Consider the following 18,530-nt stretch of genomic DNA (forward strand, 5'->3'; position numbering starts at 1 on the left):
ATTAAACAAAAAAAATAAAATATTGACTTCCCATTTGTCACAGATCAAATCAGTTATAGGTCTACAATATATAACAATCCTGTCTCTTAAATCATATTATAAAATCACTTTCCTCCAGTAGTTATCTTAATTAATCATCAAATCTCATAAACATTACTTTATTCTTTCCACAAAAAGTCAAAGAGAGGTTTCAATTCTTTAGGAAATATATCTATCAATTTTTCTCCAAATAAACATGTCGATTAATCCATCTCGTTAATAATTATAATAATCTTATTGTCATAACCATCATGATGTCACATAGTGTGATGTGTCATAACCATAGTCCAAATAAACATTTCGATTAATCCATCTCATCAAAATCTGTTAGGTTCAATAATTTCAATAGCCATTATTCCATTATCCCTATTAGTTCCATCTTCCATCTCCAATAGTCCTGTTAAGTCCAGTAATTTCAGTGTCCAATCTTCCATTATCAGTATTCCATAATAATCTTGCTGTCGTAGCCATAGTCATATAATAAGAGTCTGATGGGAATTTCCTCTATCCCAAATATTTTCTTGCCATCCATTCTGAATAAGTTGCTGAAATACTGTTGTAAAGTCATATCTCTGTTCTTCTTTTTTACAAAATGCACTGGCTCATCTCTTGAGAGTTTTTCTATTGTCACATGGCTGCAGTTAATTCCATAGATTTTCTCTATATCAAACTCCATCACGTCATTCCAGTCCAAAAGATTATCCAAGCCATTGATAACTTTATCTCTAATATCTTCATTAATTTCTTCAGAGATAACGTTAAATTCCAAACAGTAGATTTTATTTCTAAAATCCATAAACTCCAGATCTTTTTCCAATTCCACATTTGTTCCAATCTCCAGGGCTTGTATCTTCCCTTTATTTTTTCTTTTCTCATCTCTGATCTCATTCTCCTCTCTCACAGGATCCCCTATTTCTTTAAGCTCCTGCGTCATTTTGCTCAGTTCAATTTTCAGCTCCTTACTACCCTGTCGCAGGGTTTGTTTCGTTATCTCAATCTCATCCATTATTTTCTGAAACATAGTTACTTCCAGATTCTCAGCCACTTTCTTGATTGCCATTTTTAAAACCACGAAAACAAAGCAAAACAAAAATAAAGAAGAACCACTTCTATTTCAGCAACAATTGGGTTAATATTCCAGGCTTGATGACATCAACAGACATAAACAGAGCAGCCTGCCTTATCTCTCTATGTTCAAGAATGCAAAACAAATTTAGTTCCCAGCATCAAAACAGTTAGTGGCGTCGTGAAGAAGCAGATTCGTCAAAATAAAATAGACCAAAAAGAGAATAGTCCCAGACAATATAATATTCCTCGGAATAGAAATCAGGAATAGAAATCCCTCTTCTGTTTATATCTTTAGAATGCACTTCCAGGACAGCTTTTTGCGACAGAAACAGAGATAAGCTGTTAATTTCGTGAATAACAGAGAAGAGTTATAGCTCACCCAGAAGTTGTCCAAAGCCGATCAATCTGACAAATCTCCTTTTGCTGCAACAATTTAAACCAAGTAAGAAAAATAATAGAAAGAAGGGTGCTTGCCTGTTAGTCCGTTCTCTCTTTAAAGAAAAGATAAACGTATCGCTTAAACAGATAGAGCTTGTTCGGAAGTCCGTCCGGCATTGTTGGCTGGACCTTATCTCATAAATTAATGAAATCCAGTCCTCCCAACAAAAACAGGCTTTTGAGGTTGATCTCTACGTTTCTCCCTGCCCGGAAGGGAAAAATGTTCTGACTGATTTATATCTGAATAAGCTTATTTTGAGGCGGGAGCCCGTCCCAAAAGCAGGCACAAGCGAAGTCACCCTTCCCGGAAGTCGGTAAGCCAGTTTTATATAAGCATAGCAACATGGAGGATCAGGCTCATTGCACACCAACACTGACCCAAAGACAGGCTGAAATCGTTGGCATATTACTTTGAAGTAAATCCCATTAACTTCAGTGAGACTTCAGAGTAATTGTACACAGGCTCAGATTGCAGCAGTGGGCAAGTGGTGGCATTTTAAAAGCCTGATCCTGTGTGTACAATATGACCAACTCACCACTGCATGCAGTACTGCACGTCATGTGCATCAGCTCATAAAAGCCAGGTTTGACATGAACTTTTCCCAGGGGAAAACTACTTAGACCAATTTTAAGGTATTAACTCGTTTAAACCATTTTTAATCAATACACTGTTGTTATATATTGTATTTATATCCTGCTTTTCTTCCATCATAGAACTTGGTTTCTAGGCAGCCTCCCATCCACGCACTAAACCAGATCCAAGCATGCTTTGCTTCAGGCAGATGTGCTGTGTCATGTACCTTCAGATCATGCCCTCAAAGGAACAATGCATTAAACTTAGCCCAGTTTTAGGTGCATATTCAAAATGTGGCCACATAAACCAACAAATCAGAGTCATGTTAAGTATCTCTTCTGTAGTTAGGCTGCAATGCTACACACACTCACCTGAAAATAAGTTCCACTGAAAACTGTCAAGAGTTCCAAATAAATACAGCTAGGAGCAGGCCAGACAATAAGGTTGATAATTAGTTCAAACAGAAACTAAATCTGGTTGTTGTTTTTAACTTCCTATTCAGTGTTTGCATAGCTAATTTTCATCACTATGCAAAGAATTCACAATTGCAAAAGCTAACTTCTCTTTGACGTAGTAAAGGCAACATTGCAGAGGGTCAGGCTAAGACCTTTGGGGATTTTTTTAGAATAACTTTCATTTTTAATAAAACAGACCCTCTATTTGTAAGGCTATATTGAAAAACCTCTCTGTCAACTTAAGCTCCACTATGATCACTGGAGCTTAACCCAAAGTAAGGGCAGAATGACACATGTCAACAGCAGCACCACATCTTACACAAGTTGCCACCAAATAAGTATCTGGAAATAGTTGTGGCAATTTCTAGTGGGAAAGAAGTAATCAGTAGGTGGAGGGTGCTAAATAATTATTTTCCCCACCACAAGGATTACCCATGGTTCAGTGGCAGAGCATCTGCTTTGCATGCAGAAGGTGCCAGGTTCAATAAATTGCAAAAGAATGCTTACTATCCCCATCTATTGCAAAGGATAATTACTGCCATGGATTTAAATAACAACAAAAAGTAGTTAACTTTGGTTGCATTCTACATATTATAAAAAATGTATCTTATTCACATATTGCCAGTGTACTAAAGAAGCAATGCTGATACCCTCTGCTGGGCAAAGTGTATATAACTGTTAACTGAGCATTTTGTAGTTAATCACTTTCAAAACCAATAGACTGCTCCAAAAGCCTACTCAGGTGAAAACAAGTTTACTAATGGACCACTGACTAATTTCTTGTGGTCCACCAAGTAGCTATTGGTTGCAGAACGCTGCAACTAATGCTTTCCCACTTGAAATCACCACATCCACTCCCTGCTGTGTACAGATGTTTGGTGACAGCATTCTTGCAAAGAATTCTGGGGTAGGTTAGCCTTGATCTGATCCAGCAAAACGCTTCTGCTGTTTTTTCTTAAGAGCACGTAGGATAATTTATCAGAGATTATTATGTCTTACTATTAAGAGATACCTTGTGTTGTAAATTTAACACACTTAGGGGAAGTGGAAGGGTTCTAAAAAGAGAAATAAGGAGACCGTGGTAAGGTTGATCTCAGCCCATCCCTGCAATAAGAAATGCCAAATGTACCAGCCAGATATTCCAGTTTGTGTGATTCATAAATTAGCAAGATTATTAATTAGTTTTAGATGTATGACTTGGAATCTAATGTATTACTATATACTCAAAGTGGACTGGAAATTGAAAATTTATCCAGCTAATCATCATGGTTGACTAGTACTGAAATAGGTGGCTAACAATATGCTCGAGTCCCAGTTTTGCAATACTGAAATCATATTTGGATTTATTTGTTTCTTCAGTGCATTGATATTACACCTTGTTATGTTACACTGTTGACCTTTGCAGCACAATAGTAAAATATATCTTGCAAAAAAGCAGTCAATGCCTGGACTTATGATAAAACAGTATGATTTCACTATGCCTCCAAATTAATCCCCATTAACTTTGTTCACTTAACTAGAAATTAATCTAATAATCTTGGCTGACAGCACATCTGCATTTAGGACCATGCTCAGGATTCCAATTTTGGTAGGTATCGTAATCACTTGGAAAACTGTATTTGTTTTTAGTGTTTTTGTTTGCTGCCCAGGGCTCCTACTAGGAGGAAGGGTATAAATTTTAATACTAATACTACTAAAAATAATTTGTGGTGATAGACATGCTATTGGAGGTTGCTGATTCATAGGGTCGCCATAAGTCGTGATTGACTTGAAGGCACATAACAACAACCAAAAGCTGAATCTTGTGCATGGCAAAAGCCAGTGGGGGCAATCTTATTAATCATATTCTGAGTACTCAGATGGTAAGCCTCAAATCACTTCTTAGCAAGGCTACCTTGACTTGGAACAGATACTATAGTAGGCTGAACTTGCTTTTAATTCTTCCCATTAATATAACAGATGTACATGTGTGGATATACAGACCTCCTGTCTGTACCTCCATAGTTTTATGTGCTTTCTTCTCTATGACATATAGTTTTACAACCATATAAGATGTTCTAGCTACAATTAATATATATTAACATCCTAAAGGTAGTGCAAGTGAATTTTTGTGTACCGAACCAAGTATGGAGCCAGGAGTGGCAGGCCCTTATGCATAGCACACAAAGGAGAGCTTGCATTTCTGCCAGAAGCACCAACAGTTAAAAGAGTCCTCAGAGTAAAGGAGTGACTAACTCCTACCCTCCCACCCCAGTATTTAACTGTTAGCATAAAGTACCGTTCACAGGGGGACTAAGCAGGAGGTTACTGGAGGTTCGGGCAAGGCTCCTGTGCCTTTTAACAGCTAAGTGAGAGGCAGAAGTTCAACGGGTGCGTAGCCCATGATGAGGGAAAGCTGTGCCAGTTAAATTTCTGCCTGCTGCTAAAGCCACAAAAGCTCTGTCAGGATCAAGACAAAGGCGGTGACCCAAAAGAAAGAAAGACAACTGGACATATAAATGCAGGCTCCCTCTCTGAACTCTCCCCCTTTCACCAAGGGTGAGAACTTAAGAGTCCAGTCACCACCGCAGAAGCTGGCTGGGCCCGCTGCTCTCCTCCGTTCAGCCTTTGGCGCCAGAGCCAGAGCTCGCCCACACCCCCGGCCACCCCCCGAAACAGGCAGCAGTGGGTGGTGTCTGCAAGCCGCTGGCGACCGCCGAACCCTGACTGAGGCGACCAGGTCGGACGGAGCTTCCTCGTCGTCGGGCCATGGGCGTCCCCTCACACGCATACTCCTGCCTCTTGAGCGGCCTTCTTTTGGGCTCCGCGTTGCCTTCCCAAGGAGCAGACGGTAAGGCAGCCGCTCCCCTTTCCCTTCTTCTTGCACTCGGAGGTGGCCGCGGCAGTGAATGCGGCACTAGGATAACAACATGAGAGGGCCCCTCTGCCCTGTTTTACGGGCCTGCGGAACGCTCCTTCCTCGCCCAACCCGCTCTGCAACTCCTTCTCCCATCCCTGCTAAATTGGCTAGCAGCGCCCATTCGAATCCGAAGGAAACTCGCTCTGCGTTAAGGTCCGGGACATGGATGGCCCGCTCTGCGCATGCACGGGGCTTATAGCGCGATCTGATGCAGAGTATGGTAGAGTGGTTAGGGCGGGGAGCAGGGGGGCCCGGGGCCCGCAGCCGTAGAGCCTGTTAGGTTACCCCCAAGCCAATTCTCGCTGTCTTTCAGCCTAAGCGGTGGCGGTGAGGATTATGAGGAGGGGTAAATCAGTATGCTGCCTTAGTTCTATGGGGAAAGGATAGGATAAAACGAAGTAAATAAATAATGCTCAATTACTAAATCCGAGTGAATGCCTACTGCCAGTGACGCATGCAAACCGATTAGAAGGATGGTGCCTTTTTCTGCGCTTCAGCTCTACCTCAGAATCTATTTTGAATCTCTAGGCTCAGAGTCTAAGAAGCACTTCTTCTGCGGCAGAGCTCCTGCGTCTGGAGAACATCGCTGCTTCTTCAGGGGGCTGGAGAGTGAGGAAGGGCCAGGGCCGTGGCTCAGTGGCAGAGCACATGCTTTGCATCCAAAAGGGCCCTGGCAGCTTCATGTAGGACTGTGAATGACCCGTTTGAAACCTGGAAAACTGCTGCCAGTTAGTATAGATAATACTGAGCTAGATAGACCAACGCTCTGCTGGCCTACCAGCCTGATTATGAGTTACTGGGATTGGGCAAACAACGACGTTGAAGTTGGTTCCTAGTTCCCAGTTCCCAGGTCCTTATTTGCTTGAAAGTTCAACACACTAAAAAAGAAGAAAAGTTGGCAGCTACAGCAACTTCAGGCCAAATTAACATGTCTCTGAACCCCATAATATATGTTGGGGTACCCTGTATGATATATCACTGTGATCAGGGGACTGTCCTCATCAGGAATAACAATACATATATGCAATCAAAATCATCAGGCTTCTGGTATTATCATAAATACATAATGATGTCATAAAATAATAAAAAATAAGTAACTGGGGGTGCCCACCCCAACATCTGCTCTGGGCCAGGACAAATCATACACCCCAGGAAAGGGGAGGGTGTCCTCTACGAGATGCCACTGCGTCCCGCCTGGCCCAGAGCTTCTGCTGGGCGCAGGGCACATGGGAGGGCATCTATGCAAACCCAAAGCAGAGAAAAACAGGAAAAAATAAGTAACTAGGGCTGCCCACGCCAAAATCTGCTCTGGGCCAGGACAAATCATATACCCCAGGAAAGGGGAGGGTGTCTTCTACGAGACGCCAGTGCATCCCATCCGGCCCAGAGCTTCTCCAGGGCATCAGGCACGCACGGGTGCATCAATGGAAAATCAAAACGGACAAAAAAAAACACAGAAAAAAATAAGTAACTGGGGGTACCTACCCCAAAATCTGCTTTGGGCCAGGATAAATCATATACCTCAGGAAATGGGAGAGTATCCTCTATGAGATGCCACTGCATCCCGCCTGGCCCAGTGATTCTGCTGGGTGCAGGGGACAGAGGAGGGCATCTATGCAAAACCAAACCAGAGAAAAACATACAGGAAAAAATAAGTAACTGGGGGTCCCCACCCCAAAATCTGCTCTAGGCCAGGACAAATCATATACCCCAGGAAAGGGGAGGGTGTCCTCTACGAGATGCCACTGCGTCCCACCCGGCCCAGAGCTTCTTTTGGGGCGCAGGGCATGGATGAGGGCATCTATGCAAAACCAAAGCAGAGAAAAACATACAGGGAAAAATAAGTAACTGGGGGTGTCCATCCCAAAACCTGCTCTGGGCCAGGACAAATTATGCACCCCAGGAAAGGGGAGGGTATCCTCTATAACATACCAATATGTCCTGCCTGTGCTAGAGCTTCTGCAGGGTGCAGGGCACGGATAAGGGCATCTACGCACAACCAAATTGGACAAAAATGGACAAAAACATCCTCTATGAGAATCCATGGCTTCCTGACTGGCCCAGAGTTTCTTGTGGGCAGGAGTGGATCTGAGCAACTATACACATCAAAATATTTAAATAAGGCAGGGGGGTAAGGATCTGGTGGTGCCCACCCCAAAACTTTCTCCGAAGTACCATAAATCATACACATATTCATACAGGACAGGGTCCTCTGCAAGATGGCATTGGTTCCAACCCAGGTCAGAGCTTTTTGTTCTGTCATGGCACAGACAGGGTCATTTATCATTTCTGATTTTAGAGTTTTTTTAACTGCATTTGATTATGCATTTTTAAACTTTTGTGATCCACCCGGGAATGTTTTAGTTAACGGCAGGGAATAAATCTAAACAACACCAACGACATTAATTTATGTATCAGAAGAATAGCCAAAATATATAGGAAACATTGGATGCCCATCCCAAAATATGATTTGGGGCACCACAAATCATAGTTCCACACATCAGGGATACTGTCTTCTATTAGATGCCGTCCATGCTAGAGTCTCATCTATGAAATTACATCTTTATGCTTCTTGAGTGAATCATTGTCTGGTGATCCAGCCAAGTTTCCTTCTGCCATGGCACCAGATAACATACAGTCATACTTTGAGAAGAATTGTTGCACATTTGATTTGTTATATCTCTAAATAACTTACTACATATATATATTATATTTCTCCAACAGGTAACAAGTATACAAATGAACAGATAAACAAGTGCAGACTTAATTTAAAAAAAATAAGGAAGTAATTATCAGAACTGGTAAAACAGTAAAAAACTTTTTTCTTAGAACTATATAAAAACATTTTAGCAGATTACAAAATCAACACCATTTCACATGGGCTGGAATTAAACGATTTCACCCATTCAAAATAATCTCCTGGTTTTCAATCATCTCTGAAATAGTAGGAGATTTAGAAGAGCACCTTCTAAATTGCATATTTCACATCATCGTTATTATTTGGTCCTTTATAGCCTCATTGCTACAATATGACTTGGAGTACTATTTTTCTTTGTGAACTCTTGGAACAACTCATCTGTTGCACAAACATCCCTACATCCTGTGTTTTGAAGTTCCCCAATTCCATTGTAGAAGTTCCAATCACTTGCATTCCCCAGATTGTGGAAAGAAACAAAGTGATTTCCAGTGTTGAAAGTTATCCCTACCACTTTGACCTAGCCAGACGGGATGCACTGGCATCTCATAGAGGACACCCTCCCCTTTCCTGGGGTATATGATTTGTCCTGGCCCAGAGCAGATTTTGGTGTGGGCAGCCCTAGTTACTTATTTTTTCCTGTTTTTCTCGGCTTTGGCTTTGCATAGATGCCCTCCCATGTGCCCTGCGCCCAGCAGAAGCTCTGGGCCAGGCGGGACGCAGTGGCATCTCGTAGAGGACACCCTCACCTTTCCTGGGGTATATGATTTGTCCTGGCCCAGAGCAGATTTTGGGGTGGGCAGCCCTAGTTACTTATTTTTTCCTGTATGTTTTTCTCTGCTTTGGTTTCTTTGATTTTGCATAGATGCCCTCCTCCGTGCCCTGCGCCCAGCAGAAGGTCTGGGCCAGGTGGGACACATTGGCATCTCAAAAAGGACACCATCCCCTTTCCTGGGGTATATGATTTGTCCTGGCCCAGAGCAGATGTTGGGGTGGGCACCCCCAGTTACTTATTTTTTATGATTTTATGACATTACGTATTTATAATATCAGAAGCCTGATTATTTTGATTGCATAAATATATTGTTAGTCTTGATGGGGAGAGTCCCCCAATCACAGTGATATATCATACAGGGTACCCCAACATATATTTTGGGGTTCAGAGACATGTTAAGGTTGGCTTGAAGTTGCTATAGCTGCCAACTTTTCTTCTTTTTTAGCATTTTGAACTTTCAAGCAAATAAGGAACTAGGAACTAGGAACCAACTTCAGCGTCATGAGCAAACATGTGAGCTCCCAGAGAGGAGCTTATCAATGCTTTACTCCTCCCTGGTCCTCCTTTTTTGCTCTTGTACTGTGCTTGGCTTAATCGGGATCCCAGGTTCAGAAGACATGCTAAGCGCTCTCCTTGCTAACCACAAGCTGTAGCCAAAGGTTGGGTTACTGTGACATGCAAACCAGCCACTATAAGGCAGCTTCCTATGTTCCAAATGGCTGCCTCTCCTGAAGTTGTGAAAGGCACTATAACCTAACCAGATTGACAAATAGTAACAAGCAACCTGAATGCTGGCCTGAGAAAGTGAAGGGTCAATAAGTGCCTTTAAGCTTATACAAAGTGCTTTCCTTTCACCAATAACAATCATATCTCATACTTTATTCAGGAGTAAGGGATTTCCCAATGGAGGACCATTACTTTCATGAAGGCTGAAGAACTAGCATTTCTCTGTCACTAAAAAAATCAAAGTACAGCATATAAAATATAAGTAATTATAAAGCAAGAGACAAAGTTGTTGGATCACAATCTCGCATACGCTGGACAATTTCTGCCCTTAGTTTGTTTCCTCTTATAGCCTTTATTTAATGTTATTCCAAAGGTGGTTTCGCCTTTGTGGAGTATGGCCCTCTAGACTGGTTCAGCCATAACATATACTGTCAATATATGTGTGTGTTCTATTTTTAAGCCTTTAAATTTTATTATACCAACATGAATTGGAAACCCTGTAATATAAGATAATAACTTTTATTTTAGAAACCAATGTTTCTCAACCTTTTTAAAATATCCATTCTCTTTGGCACAGATCTTCAGCAACTTCATATTGTCCCTTGGTCAGAATGGGAGATGAGGGAGGGAATTATCTGGTTCATCTGTCCAAAGCTGAATGAAGTTGGGGAATGGGTGGGGAGTTGCAAGGATTAGCAAATATATACTAAAATTTACCATGTGGCCTCCTGCTCTTCAGGCTTCATCATTGCAGGAATCAAATCAAATAAGATGATGGGCAAATTAATTTCCTGTTTTCTCCATAAGGAGATGAAAAAGTCACATTATTCTAGGGAGTTGTTTGTTTGAAGTCCATTTGGCTGGTGTACAGCTATTGAGAAAACATGATACAAAGCAAACAAAACCTCCAGACCCAGGGCTTGAAAAGAAAAACTTTTTTTTAGCGTATTTCATGAAACCTATTCAAGTTAATTTCCAAATCCACCACTAAATTATGAACATGTGTAAGTGGAAGGATGTGTGTTGCCCTATTTGCATAGTAAGGCTATCCATATCCATAAATATAATGCTGTGCCTGTTTTCTAGATCAGATCCTAATTGTGAAAAGATTAGCAACAAAGGAGAATTCGTTTAGCATAAGGGTGAGCAAAAAGGTGGGCCGCAGGATGGTCTGCAGTAGATCTGCAACAGTCTCCAATTGTTTATTCTGAAATTAGCTGTTAGAATCCTGTAGTAACACATAGGCAGATTTGTAAACGATAGCTGCAATCCTAACCCAAAAAAGTCCCACTGAATTTAATAGGACTTACTTCTGGGTAGACATGATTAGGATTGTGCTGTTAGGCTATTGCTCATAGACTGCAGAGGGTAATTGGCTCCACCCTCTGAGACATTTTATCCTTGTCTCTGCTCCCCAAAGCCAATCTAGTAAAAGAGAGAGAGAGAGAGAGAAAGATTCTGCAAACTCACATTTGAGTTAGGGCATAGTTTTTCTTTCTGTTCTAGCAATGGGAAGACTATGGCTAGAGGAAACATAGTGCATCCATCAGCACCAGCACATCCAATCCCGTTCCGTGCCCGGTACTTGCCGGGCAAAGGGGCGAGTTTGCGGCCACAGCCGAAGCCCAGGCCGCCATCGGGTGGGCGTGTGTGCACGCAGCGCGCCGGCGCGCCATTGTGACACACAGGAAGGAGGCGGGGGGGCTGAAGGCCATTTAAGGCCACTTCACCAGCCTCCCGCCCTCCTTTGAATTTTGGCGGCGAGTGAGGCCTTGTGGCCGCGGCGCGGCACGGCGCAGGGAGCCTTCCGGCGCGAGCGAGCCGCGGCGAGGCCTTCCAGCCACAGCGAGGCCTTTGGTGCGCCGGCCTTGTGGGGGCAGCAGTGGCAGCAAGGCGCAGGAGGCCTTCCAGCCGCGGCAAGGCCTTTGGTGCACCGGCCTTGTGGGGGCAGCAAGGCGCGGGAGGCCTTCCAGCCACGGCGAGGCCTTTGATGGGCCGGCCTTGCGGCTGCGACGAAGCACATAAGGACTTCCAGTGGCGGCGAGGCACAGGAGGACTTCCAGCCGCGGCGAGGCCTTTGATGGGCCGGCCTTGCGGCTGCGACGACGCACATAAGGACTTCCAGTGGCGGCGAGGCGCGGGAGGACTTCCAGCCGCGGCAAGGCACGGGTGGCCTTCCAGCCGCGGCAAGGCCTTTCATGCGCTGGTCTTGCGGCGGCGGCAGCAGCAGTAACAGGAGGCCTTGTGCGACACCTGGCTGAGGAGCCCTAGGGCGGCAGGGCCTTTCTGGGCCAGCAGTGGATGCGAGGCCTGCGGCACAGGCGGAGAAGCGATGGCGACAGCAGAAGCAGACGCGATCCTGGCTAGCGGAAGCGGCGTGGGACCCCATTGGGCGGCCAGGCCTTTGCGTGCAGCGGCGGCGATCCCTCATCTTCTCAGGAGAGGCGCAGTAGCAGCGGCGGCGACGCACGGTGGCGACCCGGGGAGTGGCGCAGCAGGCACTCAGGCCAGGACATTTAAATTTGTTTTTGTGAGCTCTTGCTGGGGGGGAGGCTAGCGCTAAGGGACGATCAAGCGGGTCTCAGGCCCCCACTGCCGACTTTAGCAGAATAGTAGAACAGGTAAAGCTGGGGTGGTGGTAACATAGGTAAAGCCTGGGCAGTAGCAGCCCAGGTAAAGCCTGGGCGGTAGCAGCTCAGCTAAAGCCGTAGGAGCACAGGTACAGCCGGGTGGTGTGTGTGTGTTTGGTGCACTGAGTGGGGCAGCTACATGAAGTGGAATTTTATCCTACCTAAATGTCCCTTGTGTATGCCCAAGGATGCACCTCGTACCTGTTTGCAGATGCTCAACAGTGGAACAGAGCCAATGCACTTCACACGCTGGTATTGCTATGATCACCATTTACAGGGATCTCGGACCCTGGAGAGGGAGGATTGTAGCTCGGTGGCGGGTCACCTGCTTTGCATGCAGAGGGTTCCCAGGTTCAGCCCTCAGTGCCTCCAGTTAGGGCCAGGAGATACTTCTATTGGGGTCCCCTTCCCATTACAGAAAGCAAAATAGGAATAGACTCCTTTTCTTGATACTGAAGTGTATTTTTAGTTTAAACTAAATGTTACTTTTCAGTTACCAATTACCTAGAGAGGTAATGGGCTATCTGACTCTGGGGGCATTCCAGGGGCAGCTGGACAGCCATCTTTGGGGATGCTTTTATTAAGGGATGTACTGAGAAGGCCATTCCACTTCCACACTGTTTTGCAAACCAGGAAAGTTCAGAGAAGGGGTTAGTCAATTAGGGAGAACTTGAGGAGATGAGAGGGGCAAAAAAATTTGCCTGCACTCCAACACCCTCCTGCTGCCTGTGGCCACCACTTGTTTTGCAGAATACCCTAGAAAGATGCTCTGTCATAACGTAGCGGCCATTTGGATAGAAGCAATGCAATGTAATTACGAAGAGCAGAGGCTTTTGGAGGAGGGCGGGTGGCAGCCGGAGACAGAAAGGAGGCTGCAGGAGCCAGTAGGGATCCCAGTTAGTGCTGCAACCTCACCTCCAAAACTACCTCAACTCAAAAATGCAAAGGGAACTCATCCCCTCTGTTTCACTGTCAAGCTTCCCCTCCCCAAATACGTTTTTCAAAACCCAGGTAAAAATATATGAACCTTTCCATCAGTTAAGTCCCATAAACCTCTGTCCTAAGACCCATTTAATCTGTGATATTCTGAGTAAACATACATAGGATGCTGCTGTATGCGTGCAATCACATGCACCCTTCCAGGGGAAGAAGTAACGATACACTTGGGGATTTTCTCATAAGTAAGTACGCATACAATTGGTCCAATTCATATTTCTCTGAGTAAATTATTTAAACTTAATGGAATTCTTTTCAGTAATCACGTGCAGGCTGCACATTTGCTTGCATCTTCTCTTTAGCTAGTTTACAAACTGGTCTGTAGATAAGGTGCCCACCTTTTTACAGGCCTCTAGTCCTGTGCTTTTAAGAGTCATTTGATCTGCAGACATTAGAAGATGACATTGCTCAACTCCATGTCATCTAATAACTGCTGAATACGAACCTGCTATTAAAGGCACAACAACAAGCCAGAAGGATATGTGGGGCCAGGGCCCCTCAAAGGAGTGGGAAGCAGCCCCCAGCAGAGGCTGCTCAAGAAAAGTGTCCCTTCCCAGCTACGCTCGAGGGCTATGGACCTTGCTTGCAGACTGCCCAGTTATGGGGAGACTCATTTTATGATGTGGTTTTTCTTTATTATGCGGTTTTCGGGATCCTATGGACGCACTGGTCCAGAGGACAATTGATGAAGACATACAGTTGGGCAGGGTTATTGGCCCCTTCCCATCATCCCCTACCTCTGCTCTCTCAGTGCCCCCCCCCATATAGTGCCCAAAGTGGCAGTGGGCAAAGTCTACCTGATTCACCATCCGTCATACAAGTGGGGTCAGCAGTGATGCCTTATGGGCAAGTGTGGCAGCTAATCTGCCTGCATTGCCACCTGTTACACACGGTGGATTTTGAGCTGCTGAGTTTTGCCCTTTAAGTCAACTATGCAGCAGAGCATTACCTATGGGCTGCTGTATTCTTGCATGGAGCACTTCAGCCCCTTCTTGGAAGGGACAGTCAGGAGACGAGAGGGCTCAGAAGGAGTGGGGCACTACTTTCATGATTTACAGTTCACGGGTAGGGCAGACTTTGGGTGCATGTTAGTACCTGATGGCACAGTTTATAGCGTAGCTATGAACTGGGGGTTTCCTTTGGCAGCTGGGGAAATGGAGGATCCTGCCCCAGTGTTCACCTTCCAGGGTATTAAGATTGACTTTTGGACCCAGGGCTGCAGGCTGCCCGGGAAAAGCTTGAACTGTTGCAGATCAAGATCCTGGAGTTTTCAGGGGCTGAGGAAGGTGTTTGTTTTCTGCCCTTCAGGTGTTGGGGGCCTTCTACGGTGGGATTTATGGTGCCATAACAGGGATTTCACAGCCTTACCACAGGTTCAGGGTTTTGGCTGCCTTATGCGCCAACCTGTGGTGTGGCCCCCTCCTTTCCCGCGGTGCGTCAATGGTGTTTCAGTTAGAGGAAGGACCGACTCCACTAGTCCCATACCGTATACTGGGAGATGGGGGAGGGGAGTCAGAGATGGCCATATGCCTATCTGCTGCCCCAGCATGCTCACCAGCTATCAGAGGGCAGGAGGGGATTCCTGGGAATTAGGGGCTGGCTGGGGCTATGCAAAGTGTGGCCTATTCCTTTGAATCACGTGCTGGAATTCATCACAGATGGTAGGACTAAAGCTTGTCTGTCAGTGTGTCGCAAGGTAGGCTGGCAGGGAGCCTTTAGGACCATTCAGATGTCTTGGGATATGTCATGTGCTTGCCAGCTGGCCCATGCACACCCTCATACCCCTTATCCTCATCCTCCATGTTCACCTGACCCGCCAGGGATTGTTGATCAGGGAGGTGCCCTGTGACCATCAGGCTTCAAAGTTCAGCAGTTGCATGTAGCGGCCCTCACACTTAATTTTGGAGCCTTCTGGACGGGGAGCGGGGGTGTTTGGGGCCAGGTCAGACTTCCCTTCGAGCCATCCTGAGGTCCGAGGTTTGTTTCCAGGCAGACCAGGGGTACAAGAGTCACTCCACATTATTTTACCCTCCACCTGGACTGGACACTTCCCCACGACGGCGTCATAGTGTTTTTGGCCTGAAGCTACAGGCCTGGTTGCCTGATATTCAGGGGGAGGGATCTTCCCTCATAAAGTTTCGGTCTAGTGTCACAGTGCCTGGGAGCAGACCCATGGGGGTTTGAGGGACATGCTCCCCCGGAATTGGGGTTGCCTACCCGGCAGTGGAATTGCCTACCTGGGATGGTCTATTTGGTTTTGGTATATGCAGGTACAGGCCGTTGGGAGGTGGAGTAGGGGGCGCATGGAATACATTCACCCCAGGGGCGAGTCTGAAGGTCCGGGACCCAACTGTTCACGATTGTTTCTGTTTTGGCAGGTTGCTGGACGGGGATGGAGCAGATGTGCAGCCTACTCTGCAGCCATGGCATGATCTCATAGGCTGGCCTTGGGGCTGCAAACACACATTGATTCACAGCTGGGCCTCTGATGGTGGGCCACGGTTTGGTGACTGGGTCGACAGAGTACGCGCTGGAATGGTCTCCTACCCATGTTGTTCCAGCAAGGTTCAGAGTGGAAGGTTCTGCAGGTGGTGGTCATTCCCCTGGGTGGGAATTACCTTGGTTACTGAAGGGCAAGACATGTGAGGACATGCAGTTGAGGCCACAATAGCCTCTGGTCGTCTGCTGTGGTCAGACAGGAAGGGCAAGGCCCTCAGTGGCAGGCATGTGAGGACACGCAGCTGAGGCCTCAGTAGCCTCGGGTCGTCTGCTGTGGTCAGACATGGAGGGCAAGGCCCTCAGTGGCAGGCATGTGAGGACATGCAGTTGAGGCCTCGGTAGCCTCGGGTCGTCTGCTGTGGTCAGACATGGAGGGCAAGGCCCTCAGTGGCAGGCATGTGAGGACATGCAGTTGAGGCCTCGGTAGCCTCAGGTCATCTGCTGTGGTCAGACATGGAGGGCAAGGCCCTCAGTGGCAGACATGCGTGGACATGCTGTTCGTTGGGCAACGATGGCATCTTCCTGATGGACCTGCAGAGGGATCTGCACGAGATTCTTATCGGGTGTGGGGTAAAGGGAGACTAAGCAGAGGCTTGCCCCCCCTTTTGTGGCAAAGAAGTGCGGGAAAAGGTTTAAAGGGAAAGGGCAGCTAGGTGACACCTTTAGGCACCTTTGGGGGCGATTGGCGGTCTGGGGGCCTGCAGCTCAGGGCTATACGGCCCGGGGGGCAGAACACGGGCCGCCTTGGGGGCCAACGTGCCTCATCCGCTCGGAGTTTCAGGGCTCCGGGGGGCGGTGATGTGGGTTGGACCCCCTACACATCTTCAGGGTGTGGCCTGAGCTGGGGTCCGGCACAGGGCAGCCCCGGGCTCAGGCAAGGTTTAGTCGCCCTATGGCTGCAAGCAGGCTTTGCCTGGATCATCAGAATGCTCCCGCACTTGATTTCCCCTCTGCAGGTTCATTATTCTAATTGATTCCGTTTAATAAAGTGGCCCATGATTTAACCCAATGAATGGTGTTTGTGTTTTATTTCGGCAATAGGCCGCAATACAAATGCAGCCTTGCAAAGGGGTGGGTATCAGCACTTTGATTTGAAAGAAGACAAAGTCTGCAAATACAAGTATGCACTGCTATATGAGGATTGTCCCACTGTTTTACAGAACAGTGTACGTATAGGGGAAAGCTTGTGTGCACAAAGTTCCATGTTCAATCCTCAGCATCTCCAGGGAGAGCTGGGGAAGAGTTTTGTTTAAAGCCCTGGAGAGCTGCTGCCAGTCAGAGTAGACAATACTGAGCTAGATGACCAATAGTCTAGCTTGGTGTAAACTTCCTGTGTTTCTGTAAAATACTATTCACTAATAGGGAAAAAACCCTTGCAGTTTAAGAACGTACCTGTAGCCAACAGATATTTCTATTAGATATTAAAAAGCAAGGAAATTGGGCAGCTATAGTGAATGCACCAGGGGAGCAGGAGACCTGATCTCCTTTCTGAGATACTATACTGCCCTACAAATTTGTCAAAATGCAAACACAATGTGGGTCGATCTTTCACAGTCCAATCCATTTCCTGTGTAGCTTGGAAGAATTTGGTAACATGTGCCTTTGAGCATATAGTGAGTTGTGGCAACACCTACAATCAGCCCAAATAACAATAACAAGACATGTGCTGTGCTGATCTTATTTTAGCAGGGAGGAAGCAACTATATTAAGATAGTTGATGTACTTCAGATATGCACTTTAAATGTTTGCACTTTTAGTTGTTTCCTATGGTAATTTTTTTGCTTCTATTTCTGTGAACATGTGAAGTACAGGAAATTTACACTAAAAAACTTACAAAACAATTGTAGAATAATGGCACTGACTATTCTGCAGAATAGTTTCCATTGAACACGAGGAGTGTCTTAGTTTGCACGTGATAAAACAGTGGGAGATGAAATATATTCTAGCAAATTTCTAGGTGTGCTCTGTTTTTAATTGACCATGTCCATCCTTCTTTCAATGAAGTGGTTTAAGCATAGCAGGCTGAAAACACGCATCTCAGGCAGGACGAGTTTGGTTTTTTCCAAGTAGCAACATGTTGTAATCAGTCTGAATCTACGTTAAAGCTGCAGTTTCAGATTCAACTGTTACCCAAAATAGAAATAGAATATAACTCTAGTTTGAAACACAAAAGGCTGTCTTCACCATGTCATATGACATTGACCAATAAAAAGGCTTTGAAAATAATAAAAACACATTTGACACAGATTTCTAGTATGAATAATGAGTGAAATATAATTTTCAAGGTTAGATTCTCTGTAGAAACACTAGAAACACAGGAAAGAAGCAAAGAAGAACACTGACATACAAAAAATGTAATTCTCCATCTTTGGAGATGCAGTCCTAATTGCAGGTACGTTCTTAATCCACAAGGGTTTTTGCCTATTAGTGAGTTTCTCTGCTTTTTCATCAGGGAGGTAAGAAATGGGATCCTGTACAAGTTTGCTGAGAATGGATTGATCATTTGCATGCTTATTGAGTTCCATGAAATTTACTGCCTTGCAGTCATGCTTAGGAAAGGTGAAACTAACCATGGGAGAGGAGAATAAGGGGGGGAGAGCTGGAGTAGGGAGGAGAAACAGAGAAGGAAGGAGGAGAGGAAGGGCCAAGATGAAAGTGATGGGAGGGGGAGGGCAGGTTGATAATTTGTATGCTTATTGAGTTCAATGGGATTTACTCCCATGAAATCATGCTTAT

At 45.5% G+C, this 18,530-nt stretch overlaps 1 protein-coding gene across 1 annotated transcript in view; it reads left to right on the plus strand.

Moving 5' to 3' along the window:
- Nucleotides 1-4,850: 4,850 nt before the first annotated feature.
- Nucleotides 4,851-18,530, plus strand: part of CD302 (CD302 molecule) — a 36,997-nt gene continuing 23,317 nt past the window's right edge. The window contains exon 1 of the mRNA XM_061608680.1: nucleotides 4,851-5,404. Within this exon, the coding sequence (XP_061464664.1) occupies nucleotides 5,323-5,404 (82 nt within the window). The 5' untranslated portion in view covers nucleotides 4,851-5,322. The remainder of the gene's footprint in view (nucleotides 5,405-18,530) is intronic.

This window comes from Rhineura floridana, chromosome 2 (genome assembly GCF_030035675.1).
Source record: "Rhineura floridana isolate rRhiFlo1 chromosome 2, rRhiFlo1.hap2, whole genome shotgun sequence".
Lineage (NCBI taxonomy): Eukaryota > Metazoa > Chordata > Lepidosauria > Squamata > Rhineuridae > Rhineura > Rhineura floridana.